The 20,516-nt window shown below is 35.8% G+C and overlaps 2 protein-coding genes across 3 annotated transcripts; one reads left to right on the top strand and one right to left on the bottom strand.

The window, feature by feature from the left end:
• The first annotated feature begins 227 nt into the window (after positions 1–227).
• On the top strand, positions 228–14,166 carry LOC104114284 (uncharacterized). Its single transcript, XM_033660794.2, has 12 exons — positions 228–545; positions 1,370–1,544; positions 7,465–7,548; positions 7,724–7,965; positions 8,048–8,270; positions 9,537–9,616; positions 9,851–9,935; positions 10,173–10,304; positions 10,377–10,490; positions 11,114–11,158; positions 11,426–11,510; positions 13,714–14,166. The coding sequence occupies exons 1-12, from the start codon at positions 364–366 to the stop codon at positions 13,806–13,808; spliced, it is 1,542 nt and encodes a 513-aa protein (XP_033516685.1). The 5' UTR covers positions 228–363; the 3' UTR covers positions 13,809–14,166.
• Positions 14,167–14,605: 439 nt separating this feature from the next.
• On the bottom strand, positions 14,606–19,300 carry LOC104114283 (mitogen-activated protein kinase kinase SIPKK). 2 transcript variants are annotated; one of them, XM_070177114.1, is made up of 9 exons: positions 18,918–19,300; positions 18,589–18,673; positions 17,788–17,922; positions 17,022–17,246; positions 16,754–16,936; positions 16,415–16,638; positions 16,244–16,289; positions 16,056–16,157; positions 14,606–14,974 (listed from the first exon to the last, which is right to left on the bottom strand). In XM_070177114.1, exons 1-8 carry the CDS (start codon positions 18,992–18,994, stop codon positions 16,059–16,061), a joined length of 1,074 nt encoding a protein of 357 aa, XP_070033215.1. In that variant the 5' UTR covers positions 18,995–19,300; the 3' UTR covers positions 14,606–14,974; positions 16,056–16,058. The 2 variants fall into 2 exon arrangements, with proteins under 2 accessions (XP_070033215.1, XP_070033216.1); XM_070177115.1 differs by having other exon boundaries at positions 16,020–16,157; positions 18,918–19,142.
• Between the last annotated feature and the right edge of the window lie 1,216 nt (positions 19,301–20,516).

The following is a 20,516-nucleotide window of genomic DNA, read 5'->3' on the forward strand; positions in this document are numbered from 1 at the left end:
CAAATGGAGTGTCCTTTTATACGGCTATTTCGGAACACCCGCGATTATCGCTAGAAATTTCCCAATAGTCTGACGTGGCTCTCCCCACAATAGAAAATCTTCAAAAGTACACGGGTCCCACAATAAAAGTGGGACCAAACCGAAAATACAGTGCCACGTTTGCAAATAACAAAATTTATAAACCATTTTTAAAAAGCTAACAACCTTCCTTTCACTCCCATTTTCTGTTTCTCAAATTTCCTCCGTTCCAATTCCCCTTTCGATCAAATTTTCAATTTTCCCTTCTTTTTCTTCGCCATATGAAATAACACACAGAGATTTGAAAGAAAAGGCGATCGATTTGTGTGAGGTTATAATACTAATATGGCGAAGAACAGAGAGGAGGAAGAACACAGTAAGGTGGTGGCATTAACGGAGGAGGAAGAGGAAGAATTGGAGGAACAATTAGGTTCTAGTTTGACGCTCGAACGTGTTGCCGCCGCGAAAAAATTGATCGAAGATCATTATAAATCGCACATGAAACTCATCCAGGATCGCAAACAAAGGTTCCTAATTTTCTATCTTAGATTATATTCATTCATATTTTTTATCCAATATATAAATTTGAATTTTCATGTTTATGTAAATTTGTTGTACAGAATTTATTTCGAATGCAAAATGTGATTTTTTAGATATATTTAGATTTCGAATCGGAAGTATGTTCAAACTGTAGCTCGATCGTCCAAATGTGGTAGGTTGACGGCTACAGGTAAAAATAGTCACATTATGAATTTTCATGTGGGCATTTATTTTGAATTTTCATGTTATGTAAATACGTTTTTACAGCATTTATTTGGAATGCAACATGTGATTTTTTAGATAACTTTATATTTTGAATGGGAAATATGTGCAGAATGTAGCTGGTCCAATCTGGTAGGTTGACAGCCAATGAAAATTAAGCAGATTGTGAATTTCTGTTACAATATTTATTAAAGTTTTCATGTTGATGAATTTTGGAATGCAACATTTGATTTAGATAGCTTTTTATTTTATTTTTGAAGCCGAAATATGTGCAGAGTGTAGCTGGTATCAATGTGGTAGGTTGATAGCCGGTGCGAAAATAATCAACTTATGTAGACATTATTTTGGATTTTCATGTCTATATACATACATGTAACAACATTTATTGGATGTGCAACATGTGTTTTAGACAACTTTTGGATTTTGAATGGAAACCTGTACAAAGTATAGCAAGTCCCAATGTGGTAGCTGAAAGCCAGCCTAAAATAATCATATTATGATGATCCTCTTGGATAGGTGACCTTAGCCAAACACTGAAGGAGAGTGATATTATGATGATCCTCATGTATTATTGCTCTATAAACTGTAGGCGTTTATTGCTAGAAAGGAAATTGGAAAGCTCTGGTGTACCAAAGGAGGAACAAATGAACTTTCTAAAGGAATTGGAGAGAAAAGAGACAGAGTATATCCGACTAAAGCGTCATAAGATTTCTGTTGATGATTTTGAGCTTTTGACGATCATTGGAAGAGGAGCTTTTGGAGAGGTTTGAGATTCTTATATATCTTTAGGTTGAAAAATATTTCATTCTCCGGGGATTATGTTTTCCCGCTAAGTTTTCTTATATGGGCTGTTCAACTTTTGAAGACTGAATTATAACTTCATATGCTTAACGAGAAGGAGCATGTTTAATGATTTCTTCGATTTTCATGCAAAATCCACAAGCATATTGTGATATCAAGATGCATAATTAGTTTTAAAAATTTACCTAGACATTTAATAATTGGAGTCACTCATGATGCTTTTGCTCTTGTATTTCTTGCTATTCTTATGTAGCATTGTATGATAATAATTGCTGTTATTGGAGCGTCCTAATTAGGTTTGAAAATCTTAATTGCTTCCATAGGATTCTGTAGTATTCAGGTAAATTATTGCTCTTGGAAGATAAATTTCCTTGGTCCTTCTATTGGACGTTAAGGGCAGCACGGTGCATTAAGCTCGAGCTATGCACGGGGTCCAGGAAAGGGATGGACCATATTGCGTCTATTGTATGTAACCTTACCTTATATTTCTGGAAGAGGTTGTTTCGACGGCTTGAACCTGTGACCTCTTGGTCACACGAAATATGTTTCCTGTTTACCACATTGGCTCCTGATAATTGTGGGGCTCATATTAAAGAAAAACAAAAAAGAAATGAAGAAAAAATGGGATGAGAGGTGCCTAACTTTGTTGAAGAAAAATGGAGGTGCCTAACTTTATTGACAACTTTGTTGAAGAAAATGGAAAGTGCCGAACTTTGTTGAAAACTTTGTTGAAGAAAATGGGAGGTGCCTAACTTTGTTGAAAATTTTTAGGACTAAATCAACAACAAGCCATCTTCTTTGTAGTAGTTGGATGACATCTCTTACTATAAATAGAGGGCCCCATTCTTCATTTCAAATACACCAAAATAAGAGAGAAGCAATAGAAGTTAGAGAGAGTAATCCACAGATTGTAGTCTGTGAGATAAATAGTGTATGTGAGTAATATTGTAGTGAGGTGTTTTTAAATAAAGAGTGTTATTTCTTTCAAAATTGAAGTAGTCTCTTGACACTACTAAGTTGTAATATTTTAGTGGTTATATTGCTCCGCTCGGGTATTGTATTTTACCCATTAAAAGAGTTGGTGTCGCTGTTACTCTCTTGTGTTATTATTATTTGCCGTGGATATTATTCCTGGACGGGATTATTATTTTTTCCAACAACGTGGTATCAGAGCCATGTCAAATAATGGTACGCTGCCTTTTCAGTACCCCCGTCTCACAAAAGATAATTATGAGAAATGGTGTCTATGTATGAAAGTCATTCTTGGCTCTCAGGATGTGTGGGAAATCGTAGATAGAAGGTATGCAAAACCCGATAATGAGGAAGCTTTGCCTCAAAATGAAAAAGATGTTTTGGCAAAGACAAGGAAGAAGGATCAACAAGCTCTCATGCTCATCCACCAATGTTTGGATGATGCCATGTTTGAGAAGGTGGAAGATGCTACCACCTCAAAGGAAGCTTGGGAGATTTTACAAAATTCTCTTCAAGGAGTTGACAAGGTGAGGAAGGTAAAACTTCAAATTCTAAGGGTTGATTTTGAAGTTTTAAACATGAAAGAATCCGAATGCATTTCAGATTATTGTTCAAAAGTGAAGGATGTTGTAAATCAATTAAGAAGATATGGGGAAGACATAAAAGATGTCTGTGTGGTAGAAAAGCTCCTTCGCACTTTAACACCTAAATTTGATTTTGTGGTGTGTGCTATTGAGGAATCTAAAGATTTAGACTCTATGATGGTAGAGCAATTGGAGGGTTCTTTACATGCCCACGAAGAAAAGATCAAAAGGAGACAAGAAGTGCCATTGGAGCAACTTCTTAAAACTCAGGCATCCTTCAAGGATTATGAAGATGAAAAGAGCTATCGAGGGAATGGACGGGGACGTGGCCGTGGCAGTCATGGAAGAGGAAGAAGTAACGGTAACAACTTCAACAATGAAGTTAAAATCCACCGGACATTCAGAAGTCGTGGTCGTGGACATAGAGGAGGAAAGAAGACGTGGCTACTACCAAGAAAATAATGGACAAAGGTATGACAAATCAAAAATTGAGTGTTATAATTGTCATAAATTTAGCCATTACTCTTGGGAATGTCGTAGCAATGTTGAAGAAAAAGCTAACCTTGTTGATGACAAGAAAGAAGAAGTTGAGTCAACGTTGTTGATGGCACTCAAGGAATAAGACAGGGATTATTGCAGCTCGTGGTATTTGGACAATGGAGCAAGCAATCATATGTGTGGATGCAAAGAGAAGTTTGTGGAGATCAATAAAACGGTGAGAGGTAATATGTCCTTTGGAGATACCTCAAAGATTCAAATCGAAGGGATAGGTACGATTCTGATCTCCTGTAAAAATGGTGACCACAAGTTAATTCAAGATGTTTATTATGTCCCAAAATTAAAAAGTAATATTTTGAGTTAGGGCCAACTTCTTGAAAAGGAATATGACATCCACATGAAAAATATGCATCTTTGGCTTAGAGATTCAAGTGGAATTCTAATTGCTAAAGTGCATATGGCTAAGAATAGATTATACTCTCTGAATCTTAAGACAATTGATGCAAAGGGTTTGAAGGCTAATGTGGAAGATGAATCATGGTGTTGGCACATGCGATTTGGGCACTTGAATTTTGAAGCGCTCAAATCAATAGGAGAAAAGAACATGGTGCATGGGATACCATCAATAAACTATCCCAATCAATTGTGAGAAGCTTGTCTTCTTGGGAAACATGCAAGGAGGAGTTTTCCAAAGGAGTCTATGTCAAGATCAACCAAACCGCTTCAGCTTGTTCACACTGATGTGTGTGGACCAATCAATCAACCTTCCTTTGGTAAAAGTAAATACTTTCTATTCTTCATTGATGACTTTAGTAGAAAGACTTGGGTTTATTTCTTGAACCAAAAATCTGAAACTTTTGTTGCTTTTAAAAATTTCAAAGTACTTGTAGAAAAAGAAAGTGGCTATGAAATAAAAGCTTTAAGGTCCGATAGAGGAGGCGAATTCACTTCAAAAGAATTTAATGATTTTTGTCAATCTCATGTAATTCGTCGCCCTCTAACGGTACCTTATTCACCCCAACAAAATGGAGTTGCAGAGAGAAAGAATCAAACAATTCTTAATATGGCTAGATGTATGTTAAAAGCTAAAAATATGCCCAAGGAATTTTAGGCAGAAGCTGTATCTTGTGCAGTTTATTTGAACAACAGGTCTCCAACAAAGAATGTTAGAGATCAAACCCCTCAAGAAGCATAGAGTGGAAGAAAGCCAAGTGTCAAGCACTTGAGAATCTTTGGGAGAATAGCCTATGCTCATGTGCCAAATCAAGGGAGAGCGAAGCTTGACGATCGAAGTGTCAAGCATGTGTTTGTTGGCTATGATACGAGTTCAAAAGGCTACAAGCTATACAATCCAAGTAGCGGCAAGATGGTAGTAAGTCACGATATTGAATTTTATGAAGAATTGGCATGGAACTTGGAAGCTGAGGAAGAAACTTCATATGATTTTCTTCCATACTTTGGTATGAAGAAGAACCAGAGACCGTGGAACCTGTGCAGGATACAACTCCACCTCCTTCTCCAACCAATGTTGCATCTCCCTCTTCTCAAGAAAGTTCAAATGAACAACCGCAAAGGACAAGGAGTATTCAAGAGCTCTATGAGGACACAAAAGAAGTTACTAATTTTGATTTTTTATATTGTCTCTTTGCTGATAGTGAACCAATGAACTTTGATGAAACTGTTGAAGACAAAAGTTGGAGACAAGCCATACAGGAGGAGATCAAGTCAATAGAGAAGAACAACACTTGTGAGTTAACAACTTTTCCCAACGGTCATCAAGCAATTGGAGTCAAATGGGTACACAAGACAAAGAAGAATGCTGATGGAGATGTAGAGAAATACAAAGCACGACTTGTGGCTAAAGGCTACAAGCAAAGGCAAGGCATTGACTATGAAGAAGTCTATGCACCTGTTACCCGCATGGAGACGATTCGTTTGCTCATCTCTTTGGCAGCGCAAATGAAAAGGAAGATCCATCAACTAGATGTCAAGTCAGCTTTTTTGAATGACTATCTTGAAGAAGAAGTCTATGTTGAACAACCATTGGGCTTTGTGGTCAAAACCCATGAAGATAAAGTGTTACGGTTGAATAAAGCTTTATATGGATTAAAGCAAGCCCCACGAGCATGGAATAGTTGCATCGACAAGTATTTTCAAGACAATGGGTTTACTCGTTATCTTCATTAATATGCTCTTTACCTTAAAGTTCATACTAATGGAGATATCTTACTTGTTTATCTTTATGTTGATGATCTTATTTTCACGGGTAATAACCCAAGTTTGTTTGAAACTTTTAAGAAGATATGTCTCGTGAGTTCGAGATGACAGTCGTAGGGCTCATGTCATACGACTTGGGCCTAGAAGTGAAGCATATGGAGGATGTGATTTTTTATCTCTCAAGAAAGCTATACAAAAGAGATATTGAAGAAGTTCAACATGCTCGATTAACCCCGTGAATACACCAATGGAGAGTGGGACAAAATTGTCCAAGTTTGATGAAGGAGAAAAAGTGAATCCCACATTCCCACATTTTTCAAAAGTCTTGTAGGAAGTTTGAGTTACGTGACTTGTACCAGGCCAGATATACTCTTTGCGGTTGGAGTAGTAAGTCGCTTCATGGAAGCTCTTACCTCCACTCACTTGAAGGTCACTAGAATAATCCTTCTTTACCTAAAAGGTACGATCGACTTTGGGTTATTTTATTCTTCTTCTAATGATTTCAACCTTATAGGATTTTGTGATAGTGATTACGGGAGATATTGCTGATAGAAAAGGCACAACTGGCTTTGTGTTTTTCTTGGGTAATTCAATTATTTCTTGGAGTTCAAAGAAACAGCCCATAGTTACTCTCTCGACTTGTGAAGCCGAATATATAGCAGCAACATCATGTACCTGTCATGCTATTTGGCTAAGAAGATTATTGAAGGAGTTCAATTTGCCACAAATTGAAGCTACAGAGATTTGTATTGATAACAAATCTGCACAGGCACTCGCCAAGAATCCGGTGTATCATGATCGAAGCAAGCATATAGATACAATATATCACTTCATTATAGAGTGCATTGCCAAAAAGGAAGTCAAGCTTAAATATGTGAAGTCTCATGATCAGGCTGCAGATATCTTTACAAAACCTCTTGAGTTTGAGGATTTTTAGAGATTGAGATTGTCTTGGAATGAAAAAGAAAAATCAAAATTAAGGGAGAGATTTGTGGGGCTCATATTAAATAAAAACAAAAAAGAAATGAAGAAAAAATGGGATGAGAGGTGCCTAACTTTGTTGACATCTTTGTTGAAGAAAAATGGAGGTGCCTAACTTTGTTGACCACTTTGTTGAAGAAAATGGGAAGTGCCTAACTTTGTTGAAGAAAATGAGAGGTGCCTAACTTTGTTGAAAATTTTAGGACTAAATCAACAACAAACCATCTTCTTTGTTGTAGTTGGATGACATCTCTTGCTATAAATAGAGGCCTCCATTCTTCATTTCAAACACACCAAAATAAGAGAGAAGCAATAGAAGTTAGAGAGAGTAATCCACAGATTGTAGTCTGTGAGATAAATAGTGTATGTGAGTAATATTGTAGTGAAGTGTTTTTAAATAAAGAGTGTTATTTCTTTCAAAATTGTAGTAGTCTCTTGACACTACTAAGTTGTAATATTATAGTGGTTATATTGCTCCGCTCGGGTATTGTAGTTTACCCCATTAAAAGAGTTGGTGTCGTTGTTACTCTCTTATGTTATTATTATTTGCCGTGGATATTATTCCTGGGCGGGATTATTATTTTTCCCAACAATAATGAGTTGCTGATTCTTATGCAAATCTATTTTGCAGGTCAGGTTGTGCCGGGACAAAATATCTGGTAATATATATGCAATGAAAAAGTTGAAGAAGTCTGAAATGCTAAGTAGGGGGCAGGTGAGATCAAATCCTTCTTAGCATGCTTAAGGCGCCAATTAGTATCCACCTTTATTAAATAAGATTTTATTTCTAGTCTTTTGCTCTGCTTCTTCTATCAAGATATGCAAGGAAATGCAGCATAATTTATTTTTAAAAGTGATCTGTTTTTTCTTACCATCTCTTTACATTACAGGTTGAACATGTTCGGGCCGAAAGGAATTTGCTTGCTGAAGTAGCAAGCCACTTTATTGTAAAACTTTATTATTCTTTCCAAGATGCTGACTACTTGTATCTAGTAATGGAATATCTGCCCGGTGGTGATTTGATGACATTGCTGATGAGGGAAGAGACATTAACTGAGACAGTCGCAAGATTTTACATTGCTCAAAGTGTTTTAGCTATAGAGTCTATTCATAAGCATAACTACATACACAGGTAGTTAATATACTTGGTAAAGATTTGAAATGATCTCAATGCACAATGGTTTATGTCTTTTACATAACATTTTTTTTTGTAGGGATATTAAACCTGACAATCTTCTTTTGGACAAAAATGGCCACATGAGGTTATCTGATTTTGGTCTATGCAAGCCGCTTGACTGTTCGAATTTATCTCCTATAAATGAAAATGAAGTGATGGATGATGAGAACGCACGGGGATCTGCTAACAAGGGAACTGGAAGCTGTTGGAATAGCTCCCTTGAACAACTGCAGCATTGGCAGATAAACAGGAGAAAATTAGTAAGTAGGACATTATTAACAGAAGCACAGCTATTTTCTCATAAATTATGAACTTAATCCAGAATCCTTATTTTTGTTGGTTTTTCAAGGATCATAATTAATATTTAGGACTAGTACCAGAACAATTGGTTTTGGGAAAATAACATAATTCTTTCTCCATAAGTTTAGTACATGGAGTATTGATTAAATCATATGCAGAACTATCTACCACCACTATTCCTGCATAGTGTGAACTTTGCAACGCAATAAGGGACACATAGCTCCAATAATTTGGTTGATAATTGACATATCAGGGGAAGTGTATAGTCACTTTTAAGACTCCACTTGCATTGAGAAATAGTATAAAATCACTTTTTCTTTCCTGTACTCTCCATTTGTTCTTTTTCTTGGTAAGCTTTGTTACACGGTCTCTTTCTTTTTGTTTGATGTGCCTGTTTTAGACAAAATTATTCATATGAATCTGAAAAATGCATAAAGAAAAAAGAATATAGCTATAATTAAAAAAGTGCCCTTGTTGGATACGTAGCTTTAGCTGATACTTTACCGGAGACATTTAACAAAGTTAGTAAACATGATTTTGTTGAATTTAGCACTAAGAAGTTGCTGCTTAAAAGTGATAAGCTTTGTTAAGACAAAAATGTTATACACAGCTTGGACCATCTGAAAAATTTCAAGTACTTAGATGAACTTTGTTAAGACTGAAATACAAAGCATAGGGGGAATGACTAGTGTCACGAATTACTCTTATTTATATCGACGTAACAGATATTGGTCTACAACTGTAAAGACAAGACTGCCCTTATCCCCGACCCAAAGATGGCGTATAATGTAAATGTCATGCATGCCAAACTTGTTACAAGTCTACTTCACTTGTTTATCCTCTAAATGCTTAATGAACAAGTCAACAACTTCGTTCCCAATTCCCCTTATGCTTTTTGAATGACACTTCGGAACTTTCTCCCGCTCAAAGTGACGATCAACCAGTATGTGTTTTATTTGCTTATGCCTGGTACATTCTTTATCACATTCTAGCTTTACAGAAGGCTTCTTTGAAAGCGTAATTTTCGAAAGCTCTCAAGTCAGATGGAGACCGTCTGAAAATGCAGGAAAGTGCTTAGATCATCTTCATATGAGTAATGGAAACGAACTAGAAGTATCATTTACTATTTCAAGAAGTGACCTTTTGTTACTACCTTCTGTGACAATATTTGTTGTCTAAAACAAATTAGTTACCAGAACCTGTAATATTTTCTGTTTCTATCGCAGGCATTTTCAACAGTGGGCACTCCTGACTATATTGCTCCTGAGGTTTTACTGAAGAAAGGCTATGGAGTGGAATGTGATTGGTTGGTTTTCTTACTGTTTGTGATTGACATGGATTTTAATTGGCTGGTGTTGTTAAAAGTTTTTGATTGCTTTCCTTTGCGAAGTTTAAACGTGACTGTTTCATGTACTTGTTTCTAAGCATAGCGCGCGCGTCTCACTTATGTCTTCTCTTTTAGGTATGGTCACCTTTTGAATAGACAAAGTAAAGTTAGTATTCTAAATCAATTATCCTCTTTACTTGTTGCTTCGTTCAGGTGGTCACTTGGTGCCATCATGTATGAGATGCTCGTTGGTTATCCCCCTTTTTACTCTGAAGATCCAATAACAACATGTAGAAAGGTATAGTGGTCTGCACTTGAATGATTGCTTGTTTCTGTAAGCAGCATTGACACTACAAACTTTACAAGTTTGGAAAGGAAATCTACTTTCTCATGTTCAACATTGATAATGTCGCCGGGATTGTCCCTTTATCCTTTGTGTTTAGTTAACAATCAAATTATCTAATGGTAGTTCAGTTTGGATGCTTATGTAGCATGACTTAAATGCTATACCTTGACACTTGTTCTGGTTCTATAGATTGTTCATTGGAGAAATCACTTAAAGTTCCCAGAGGAAACAAGATTGAGTCCTGAAGCCAAAGACCTGATCTGTAGATTGCTTTGTGATGCTGAAAATCGCCTTGGTTGTCGAGGAGCAGAGCAAATAAAGGTTTGTGTTACAAAGAAAGTGTTACAATCAATCAATTATAGATTCTTATGTTTTATTCATGAATATAATCAGGCTCACCCCTGGTTCAAAGATATAAAATGGGATAAACTTTATGACATGGAGGCAGCTTATAAGCCAGAAGTCAATGATGATCTTGACACTCAAAATTTCATGAAGTTTGATGAGGTGATTGCCATTTATATCATATTCTATTTCTGTTCTTTCTTTTCAAATTGTAGAGAAATTTTGTGAGAAGTGATATTTCATCTTTGTAATTTGATCGTGACGGTACATCCACACGGTTCACTACTACACAAGCTACCTTTGTGGGTATGCAGTGATTAAAAGTTAACCTAGGTGATCTTATAGACCTATTTGTTATTTTGGTACCTAAAGATGAGCTTATGATACCGATCAACAATGACTGTGGTAACTTGACTGTGCATATATGCAGGACCCTAATTCCCTCTAGAGTATGTTTTCTTCTCTCATTAATGTAAGCCCTTCCGTTTTGCACCACAGTGGAGAAAAACAACGTGAAGTGTAGAAGAAGTGAAAAAGTAAAAGAGGAGAATTAAAAGCAAAATGAGAATGAAAAAAAGAATTGGAGGATCAAAGCTAATTTTTATCACCAAAAGCACAGGACCATTTTCTGGATAAAACTGATAAACTTAGCATCTTTTATTTTCATTTGAATATACTCAAGCTTCGTTTTGGATGATAAATTTGATATTCATCTTTTAACTGTTGTTAATAATGCTGAGTTAAGAAAACCTCCACAACTGATGTACAATTGCAACTCTCTTCAGGCAAATCAGCCACCAGCAAAAAATAGTTCAGGACCCCATAGAAAGGTGAGTTTTTTCGCAACTGATGTACATTACATTCAGCGATCGTTCTACTTACCAGATCTCAGGGCACTGGTTTCCGTTCATGATAATAAATATTTGACATCTCCATATTCCATACTGAATGTGATCATGTTTTGCTGCGCACCTTGCTATCATCATTTTTGGCACTTTCTTCTCTTGCTTACTTTTCTGGTTCTCCTTTCCAGAACACCTTTTCTCCCCATGCTATGCTTAAGTAAATCTTTTCTACTCTAATATTTATTTTGGCAGAAGCGTCTGATTCCCGAAGATTTAAGTTTTGTTGGCTATACCTACAAGAATTTTGAGGCTGTCAAGGGATTAAGACATTCTTCAGGTATGGTGACGTCGATATCCTCTCAGACGATAATAGTTCTGTCATCTTTTTTTCGAAGAGAGCTCATGTTGCATGCTCTATCATCTATTAAGTCACTGCTAATACTTATGTATGTCGTGGCCTGTATGAGTGCTTGAATGAGTTCTGAACTTCTATATCATTTAGACAGCAGGACCTACTATTTGACTGGTAATAATGCTCACTTGTGTTGATGTATAATGACCTACAATTTATAATGCTCACTTGTGTTGATGTATGTCTTAATGCTCTCATTGGACTTAAGTTACAAGTAGGTATATGACATGAATAAAGCATTTCCTGAGTTATGGCATCAGTTAAAATTTTGTGTAGCATCTTTAATTTCTTAGATGATTGGTCATGCACTCAACTTGACATTTTATCAACTTCCTGGATTTGGAAAACTTCAGTATCTTGCTGATTATTTTAACTTTCATTATATATTATGTATGTGAGGGTGGCAAGTGGGCCGGTCTAGGCCCGGGCCGGGACCGCGGGCCAAATGGGCTAGGACCGTTTGGCCCGATTTTAGTGGGCCTGGGCCGGTCCTGTGCTTTGGGCCTGCCAGTCCCGGGACCATTTAGCCCGCCAGGGACCGGACCGGTCCCTTAGCGGGCCAAACGGTCCCAACGGTTATATTTATAAAAAAAAAATTAAAATATAGCCGTTGGCTATTTATAAAATAGTCATTTAACCCCCCCAACTTTGTTTTAACCCCAAACTTTTTATAATTACACTTTTTCTCTATTTTCAACTATAAATACCCCCTCATTCTTTCATTTTTCTTACAAAATCATCAATCTATCACAATCTCTCTCTAATTTTCTTCTATAATTGTTAATATTGCTTACTTTATTGTAACATGAAAGGACCAAAGTATGATACTTTTTATCTAGTATAAATATGCGATGATGGAAGATCAAGTTTTAGTATAAATACTAGTATAAATAGCTAGTATAATACGATATAAGATTGTATATCTTTTAGCTATGCTACTGGTGTAGCTAGCCGATAGAGAGGATAATATATCTAAGAGTGGAAAATTAGTTAAAACTGTAATCTGAGTTGAGCTAAAACTTGATCTTCCATCATCCCATATTTATACCAGCTAAAAAGTACCAAACTTTGGTCCTTTCATGTTACTACTAAAAAGTAAGTATATATATATATATATAGTATTGTATAGTGTATATATATATAAAAGCTATATTCGTAATTAAATATTGAATATTAAAATTTAGGATGTTAAATAAAATTTAGGTCACAATTCTATAATAAAATTTACAAAGCATTGCCTTAGATATTTTTTTTAACATCCTTTTGTCTATAATATCTATTTAATTTTTTTTTTTTAAATCCGTTGGCCCGCGGGCCAGGACCGTTTAGCCCCGGACCAAACGGTCTCGGGCTGGTCCCTACAAAAAGACCACTTAGCTGTCTATAGTTTAAACTGTTTGGAGCCCTCAGTAGTAATTCAGTGCTGAATTGCTAATTTGCTATTCTTTTCATTATAGGGTAACTGAGTTTACTTGGTAATCCACCTAGAGTCATGAAAGCAAAATAGTCAACTTTGAGTGTTCTAATACTCCTTATGGAACCATTTTGGACAAGGTACTATTGTGGGAAAAGTCCCACTCTAATCTGAATCACTTAAGGTGCATGACGTATTGATCAAATAAAGAGACTTCAAACAACTCTGTGTGTGTGTGGGGGGGGGGGGGGTGCGCATAGGACTCCCGCAAAGTTTAAGTGTCTCTTTGGAAATCATGGACTTGTTTAGGGAGGAATTTATGTATTTTCCCATCAAATAAACATTCTCTTATTACATGCTTGAGGAAAACTGTATTTGCTTTTGCAACTTGTCATTAGATTGTAAGAAAGTTAGATTCTATACTATACTGACATCATAAGAGAGTTTGACTTAACAAATTTCATAAATAGAAGTATATATGTAAGAAGGAGAGCCTTGATGCAACGGTAAAGTTGTCTCCGTGTGACCTATAGGTCACGGGTTCGAGCCGTGGAATCAGCCATTGATGCTTGCATCAGAGTAGGCTGCCTACATCACACCTCCTCGGGGTGCGGCCCTTCCCCGGACCCTGGATGAACGAGAGATGCTTCGTGCACCGGGCTGCCCTTTTTCTAGAAGTATATATGCAAATTGACTGTCAGTATATTTTTGTAGGTGATTCTGCAGTGGATTTCTCGGGCATGCGCTCAATTGATGACAAAGAAATACTTGTCCATTCTGCATCAATGGATACTGTAACTCTGTCATGAACACGATAAAACTGACCGATCAACATGACATTTTATGGTTTCTGGAGGTAACACATTGAGTCTTCAATTCAAGTTCTGACCTCTTCCCACACAGATGACCATGTACAACATTTAACTGTAAAAGTAACAATATATAGGACCTCTGGGTAGGTTTCTTGGCAGCTACCAATAGGAGTTTTTTCAAACTTGAAAGTTGTGTATACAAACATTAAGAGATGGTCTTAATTGTATCTGTCTAGAGTCTCCTTTTCAGTTCTTATCCCCAGATTTTGTAGATTCACACAGCTTGGTGGGAAAATCAAATAGTTTGCTTCCTTCTTAAACAGTTGAATGAATATCCTAGTCTACTTTCTTGGTACACTATATATTTTTTTTTCTTCTTTCTTTAAATCTCTTGCATTACCTTATTTCTTGTCTTGCGCATACCAAGAATGTTGATTAGGTGTGATAGGAAAAGAAACTTGGGTGCTACTTTTAAAGATGATAAAATCATAGAACTATGCAAGCAAATGAATCAAATTGTTGTGTTTTTGCGGCAGCTAGAGGTGTCAAATGAGCAGGCTGGATTGAAGGTTTTTGCTAGATTAGAACAAATTGAATCAATGAATAGACAATGACAAAATAGTTAGAAATTTAAAATGTTTGATTAGATCAAATGGATAGAGGAGCTATAGTCCAACTTGTCCTGCCTAGTTTTAGTAATACACTTATTTTCAATAGGTTGATGAATTTGATCAAATTCAGGCCTGAACTTCTATTATTTTGCCCTTAGTTTCCAAAATTTTAAAACTTCAATCTAGATAAAGAAAGTTGATCCATTGAAAAGCTTCTCAGTTGATTCCAAGGAGAAATAGGAGCTCCAAATATTTTACATTCCATTCAGAACTGATGATAAACTACTTTATATGCCAAAAGGCACAGGTCAAATTGTAAACCAAGACAAACACCAAGGATTAATGTAAAAGATGAGCCCTATCAAAAGGATATCTAGAGTTGTTCCTGTTGAATCCCATATATAATAGAAAATGTCACAGTTACACCCCCTATTCTACCTACAGAAGACTTGAAAATTACAATGATGGCTGTCGTGGAACGTTACAACTGCAAAAGCTACTCGGCCAAAATTCTGGTTGCAGGAACATCACTTGCAAGTCATTGTAGAAAACCTGCGAGAATAAGAAGTCAGACTCAAAAGTTTGAGCACAAGTACAATAAACAAGACCAGGACGATCAACTTAAAAGTGAGATCTGAGCAGGAACAGAACAAACAATGAAAAATTAAAATAAAAAATTAAAATTGACCACTTACTTTATGATAAATGTTGTCAAAAGTCAGATATAAGCAAGAAGTTTGTCCGAGCAATGATATGCAGTTTATCGAGAGAACGTTGAGATGCTACTTGCGAACTATGAAACAGCTTCACATTTAATCTTCAAGTAGTAAGAACACTATTTCTGGGAAGGGGATTTTAAGATTTCATTTCTAATTCTTTCCTTCCACACTTTCACGCTGGTATACATAGTATTGGGATGAATTCATTTGCAACAATGTGTTCGATTAAAACAAATCTATACTCGCGCCAAAACAACCTATTCAGTATTTTTCTTTACCTAGAGCACCTCAAGAAAAAAAAATAACTAAAATAGCAGAGACTGAAATTGCCAATTCTACAGATCAAGGAAAGCTATTGACAGAAAACACAAATGCAGTAGTGACTTAGACAGGCTTTTCTTTTTTGATCGTTGAGAGGCTGATTCTTTACTTGCTTTCTCTTTTTTAAACACAACCCCCCCCCCCCCCCCACCAAAAAAAAAAGTGAGTGATTGCTTTTAACTTTTCACCATGATTCCATTTACTACATATAATTGGTGATTTTTTTATAATGACATATAATTGGTGATTTATCAATTGTTTTGGTTTCTTTGGCATCACAATCCTTATCCATGTTTCCAGACAAGCAAACGGTTAACCACGACTTTCGTAACTCTTGGTAAGGATAGAACACAACTATAAGTTTTTGAAAAGGTAGACACAGACTCAACGTTTGCATCCAAAACACAGATTATATAGCACAGGTTGAAAAGCAACTTTATATTTGACTTGTTAATACCAGACATGTTGCCAAAGATTACTGCATCAGCTATTAACAAGTTGAAACTACCCAGAACACAGATAGCAGTTACATGATATAAGGAAAATAAACAACATACAAGATCCAAAGACTTGTATAGCTCAGTCAAAAATACCAATTATAGCTCAGTGAGTGTTGCCAATGGAGGTCCTGCGGATGTGAAGTAAGATCCAAGATCAATATCCAGGTCGTCGTACATGGTGACGAAAGGGTGCCTCTGGATTTCATGAATTCCAAACAATCGCTATATGAGTAATTGATTAATAAGAAACTTTGAGAAAGACAAAAAGTAACAATCTCTACCATGAGTTCATTTGCTGACAATCTGTCCTTCTGGTCCTTCTGCACGCTGAAACAAGTTATTGCGTAATGAGCTTTCAAAGAACAGTCCGTAACACAACTACATAGTCAGCTCAAAGCTAATGAGGATTGTAAGATTTGGAAGCAAGTTAAATCTGAAATTATGGTACTTACCACACAGATATGAATGAGCAGAATTGTGGAGAAAATTGGTCGGGAGGTGCACTTGGTGCTGGTTGGTCAACTATAGTTTCCATAAGTTCATAGACATTAACCCATCCTTCATCTGCTTGGGGCGGTGAATATGGGAAAACACCTGTTGCACACTCGAGCAAAACTAAACCCAAGCTCCAAATGTCGCTTCTGTAACCATAGGCGCCTCCTAAAATTCTCTCCGGCTGTAGCACACAACAGAACATCAGCAACTTGGTTTTTAGCATAGGCAGATTGTACTACACATAGGCGGTCTAGTATTATACTCGCTTTTAGAAAAACAAGATCGCAGATACTCACAGACATATAGTTGTAAGTGCCGACAAAGGTATTAGCAAGTCCAGATGTGCTTGCCAGCACTGCACTCACACCAAAGTCAGTGATTTTGACATCACCTATGTGATTGATTAGCAAATTCGAAGGTTTCAAATCCCTGTGAATAATATGTTTCTCATGATGAAGATACCACAAACCTTTGAGAACCTAATTGGTGAAGGAGCAAGGTTTGATAAGATTAGAACTCGAGCAAAGTCTTCTCTTTGAGGAACTCAAATTGTTCACTTGTTACCTGTTTGCAGATGGCAGCAAGATATCGTTCGGGTATTGTCTTGACTTTTTTCAGAAAATCTGCTAAGGAGCCACCATCCATGTACTCCAAAATTATGGAGATAGCACCATTGTCAAAGAATGACTGATAGGATATGACAACATATGGACACTGGGATGACTGATTAATTCTCAGTTCTTGAGCAATATGCTTGCGCATGGACTCTTCAATATTCATCTGAATAACCTGAATAAAAATAAAACTGCTCATCACAGCGGGAAATAAGAAAGCATAGATGGTAAAGTAAGGAGGCGGTGAGATATGCACATGAAAAATTGGACACTAGAACCAACTAATGTATTTATTCATTTAGAGGACAAATTTCTTAAGGTAGTCAGTAAGATGAAAAAACGGTGTAGCCAGTAGATTGGTGGAGATTGCAGGTAAAAAGAGGTGACATATTTTCAAAATATTTAAGTGAATAAAACCCACAAAATCAATGCATATATTGCTACCAACAACAGAAGTTATAAGGCAAGAAATGAATCAATAGGGACGAAATGTCTGTGGAAGCATTTGCGCTCTTTACTCATTCGTGACGCAATCCTCAAAATCTTCTTCTCTCATTTTTTTTTTTTTCAGATTAGGACTTCTTTTCATTTTTTAAAGGAATATCACACCAAATTCTTGAAAAATATCAAAATGATATGTTGTAGACAGTCTCCTGCTAATCAAAGGAATCACCAACAACCATGATAAGCAGAATAGAGATGGTAGCTACATATACCTTGAGAGCGAAAAATTGTCCTGTCCATTTATGCTGAACCAACCGCACAATACCACCATTTCCCTTCCCAATAACTTTAACTGCTTCAAAATCAGCTAAGCATAACTGGTTGTCTGATGGCTGTATAACTGATGGCTGAAGGAAAAAATTGCAAATGCCAGAATAAAATATGCCATGTTAGTTGCAATAGATTCCATAAGTGCATACAAAGAAGATACATCAACAAAATGCCCAAGTCTGGATTACAATAACTACATCTCATTCCAAAAGTTTGACACTGCTATATGAATCCCCATTATCCATGTCGCACTATTTAACCCCGTCTCAGTCCGAAATTATAGAAAAACTTAGCTTCTCCAGCACTTGAAGTTCTCTATGCTTTCTACTAGCATAAAAATCTCTAACAAGACTGAAAGATTCTTTGCTAACATTGAACCTGAAGTATACGTACTAACATAACTAAATATAATTCCAACTAATTGGTGTCGCTTATGTAAAAGAAAATTGTCCAGGTCTAGATTCAAATGCTTAAATACTAATTTGGACCCTTCATCTAAGATTAGTTCCTAAACACAGTTTTAAATTCAAATGCTTAAATTCACTTCAACGTGCATTTAGATTTGCTAGCTAAACATTTCACTTCAAATTTTCAAAATTCCAAATGCAAGTTCTTTTAACCCAATTTAGACTAAGCAAGCGATCATCTTACAAACCAACATACCACAATACTGAATGATAAAATTTGTACAAGAACAAAAAAGAACAATCATTAAGACACAGTAAAACATTAAGAAAGTGTACAGCTTCAACTTCACTCTGTGAGACAATTCGAACTCCATCTCTATTAACAAGAAGATCCCCATCCTTAAAAGTCCCTGATTCAGTCCTATACAACAATACCAAAAACTTCCCATCAAAATACATAAACATAGCAAAAAAAAGCCACAGATACAGAGTGTTATAAGAAACGGATCCAAGATTTTAGGTCAGTAGGCACACAATACCACTGCACCAACTGTTCTTTTTTGACAGTGGATTTGAAATTAGCATAAGTATCTATTTTAGAAACATTTGATGTGTCACACACACACAGAGACACTCATATAGAGAGAGGGAGGTAAAGTAATTACAGGAATTTGGAGAGATTAACTTCATCAGGAGGAGGGAGAGAAAGTTTAAGATTAGGAGCTAAAGATCCTTTCTTCATAGCTAAATCTTGAAAAATCACAGTAAAAATTGCTTTTTGGCAACAGGGATTTTTTGCATTCTCGTTAAAGCTCACTCTTTTATGGAAATCATGAAAGATCACAACTGAACTTGCTGATAGGCAACTGGGGTTTTGATATTCTGCTTAAAGTTCACTTTTTTATGGAAATCTTGAAGGATCACAGTGGAAATTAGTTGTAGGCAACTGGGGTTTTTTGTATTGTAGTTAAAGTTCACTCAATCTTTGGAAAACTGGGAGAACATTTCAGGTAGGTGGGTCAACTGAAAGACTCGTGTAAGAAGTCTTGCAAATAATAATACTCGGTAGCTGAAATTATGTGGCTGTTGTATCTTTAGTTTGACTAGGAATCAAAGCAAACTAAATTTGACACAAAGGTATATAATGTATGTTTATATAAATTATAGTTAGCTAATCATAATTAATTAATGCATAATCTCTCCTTATTTTTATTTAACTATGAGATGCTAGTATTTCCTCCTATCATTTTTAGTTGTTTATCTTTGATTTTGCACTCTTTTTAAGAAAATGTAAATAAGTATGAATTTTACAAATTTATCCATAATAACGATAGCATTTCAAAAAGTCTTGCAAAATAATTTGAGAAATGAATAGTTAATGCTATGGGTAACATAGAAAAAAAAAGATCGCCTTATTTTTTTATTTGCTAAAATGAATAAAAATAAAAATATATTTTTAGTATAATGGATAAATAAAAGTGAACGGAGAAAGTACAATTCGACAAAAACTTTGAATAATCGTTTTTCCGAGCTAAACTGAAAGCTCGTCATAATGTAAAGCAGCTTGCCCCTTCTTTGGGGAGCTAAGTGGGCAGAAAGAGTTTAGCCGAATTTCATTCGTTCAAAAATTATATTGTGTATATAAAGTCAATCTTTTTTAGGTACATATATTAGATATTGAATCCCTTTAATTTTTTGTATATGTACTTTTTATATTTTAAAATTTCTTTGATGAAAATTCTGCTTCCGACACGATCTATTTTGTCCAAAATGCCACACTTTCTTCATGCCGGCTAATGCGCAAAGCAAAGGACCACATTGAATCTTTGTATCAATTAACTTCACCAATCTCGGCATACTTTTTCTAAAGAGGTCTTCTTTTGGACTAGTTGATTTCTCCATTGACAACAAAGATAAAACAGGCATTGGCAATTTAGCACAACTTCAATCATACACTAAAATTTGATCAGGGTCGAAAAGTATCAAAGGTTTTCTACTTTAAGTCTATTTGCCGGTCTAAACACGAAAGTGTATAGTTTTCATTTAATTCTTTTAAGTTGAATCATAGGCAACGCCTAAAAAAGCAAAAACGAATTACTGAGCAAGAGTTTATTATTCGAGTCACATTATTGGCCAATTGATCTTCCCTTCTCAATGGTTAATTATTTGAGTTTAATTAAATGAAGTATGATGTTATCATCGTACTTGCTTCATTTAAGTCTTTGTTATAGATCTGAATAAGTATGTATGATTAAGATCTATAA

The sequence above is a fragment of the Nicotiana tomentosiformis genome, chromosome 6 (assembly GCF_000390325.3).
Source record: "Nicotiana tomentosiformis chromosome 6, ASM39032v3, whole genome shotgun sequence".
NCBI lineage: Eukaryota > Viridiplantae > Streptophyta > Magnoliopsida > Solanales > Solanaceae > Nicotiana > Nicotiana tomentosiformis.

Coding starts and splice junctions, on each gene's coding strand:
- LOC104114284 (XM_033660794.2), top strand. CDS start 364: ATGGCGAAGAACAGAGAGGAGGAAGAACACAGTAAGGTGGTGGCATTA. Junction 7,549..7,723: donor AAATGCTAAGTAGGGGGCAG/GTGAGATCAAAT, acceptor TTTACATTACAG/GTTGAACATGTTCGGGCCGA. Junction 7,966..8,047: donor AAGCATAACTACATACACAG/GTAGTTAATATA, acceptor TTTTTTTTGTAG/GGATATTAAACCTGACAATC.
- LOC104114283 (XM_070177114.1), bottom strand. CDS start 18,994: ATGAAGAAAGGATCTTTAGCTCCTAATCTTAAACTTTCTCTCCCTCCT. Junction 17,923..18,588: donor CACAGAGTGAAGTTGAAGCT/GTACACTTTCTT, acceptor TTTTTCCTTCAG/CCATCAGTTATACAGCCATC. Junction 17,247..17,787: donor GACAATTTTTCGCTCTCAAG/GTATATGTAGCT, acceptor ATTTTTATTCAG/GTTATTCAGATGAATATTGA.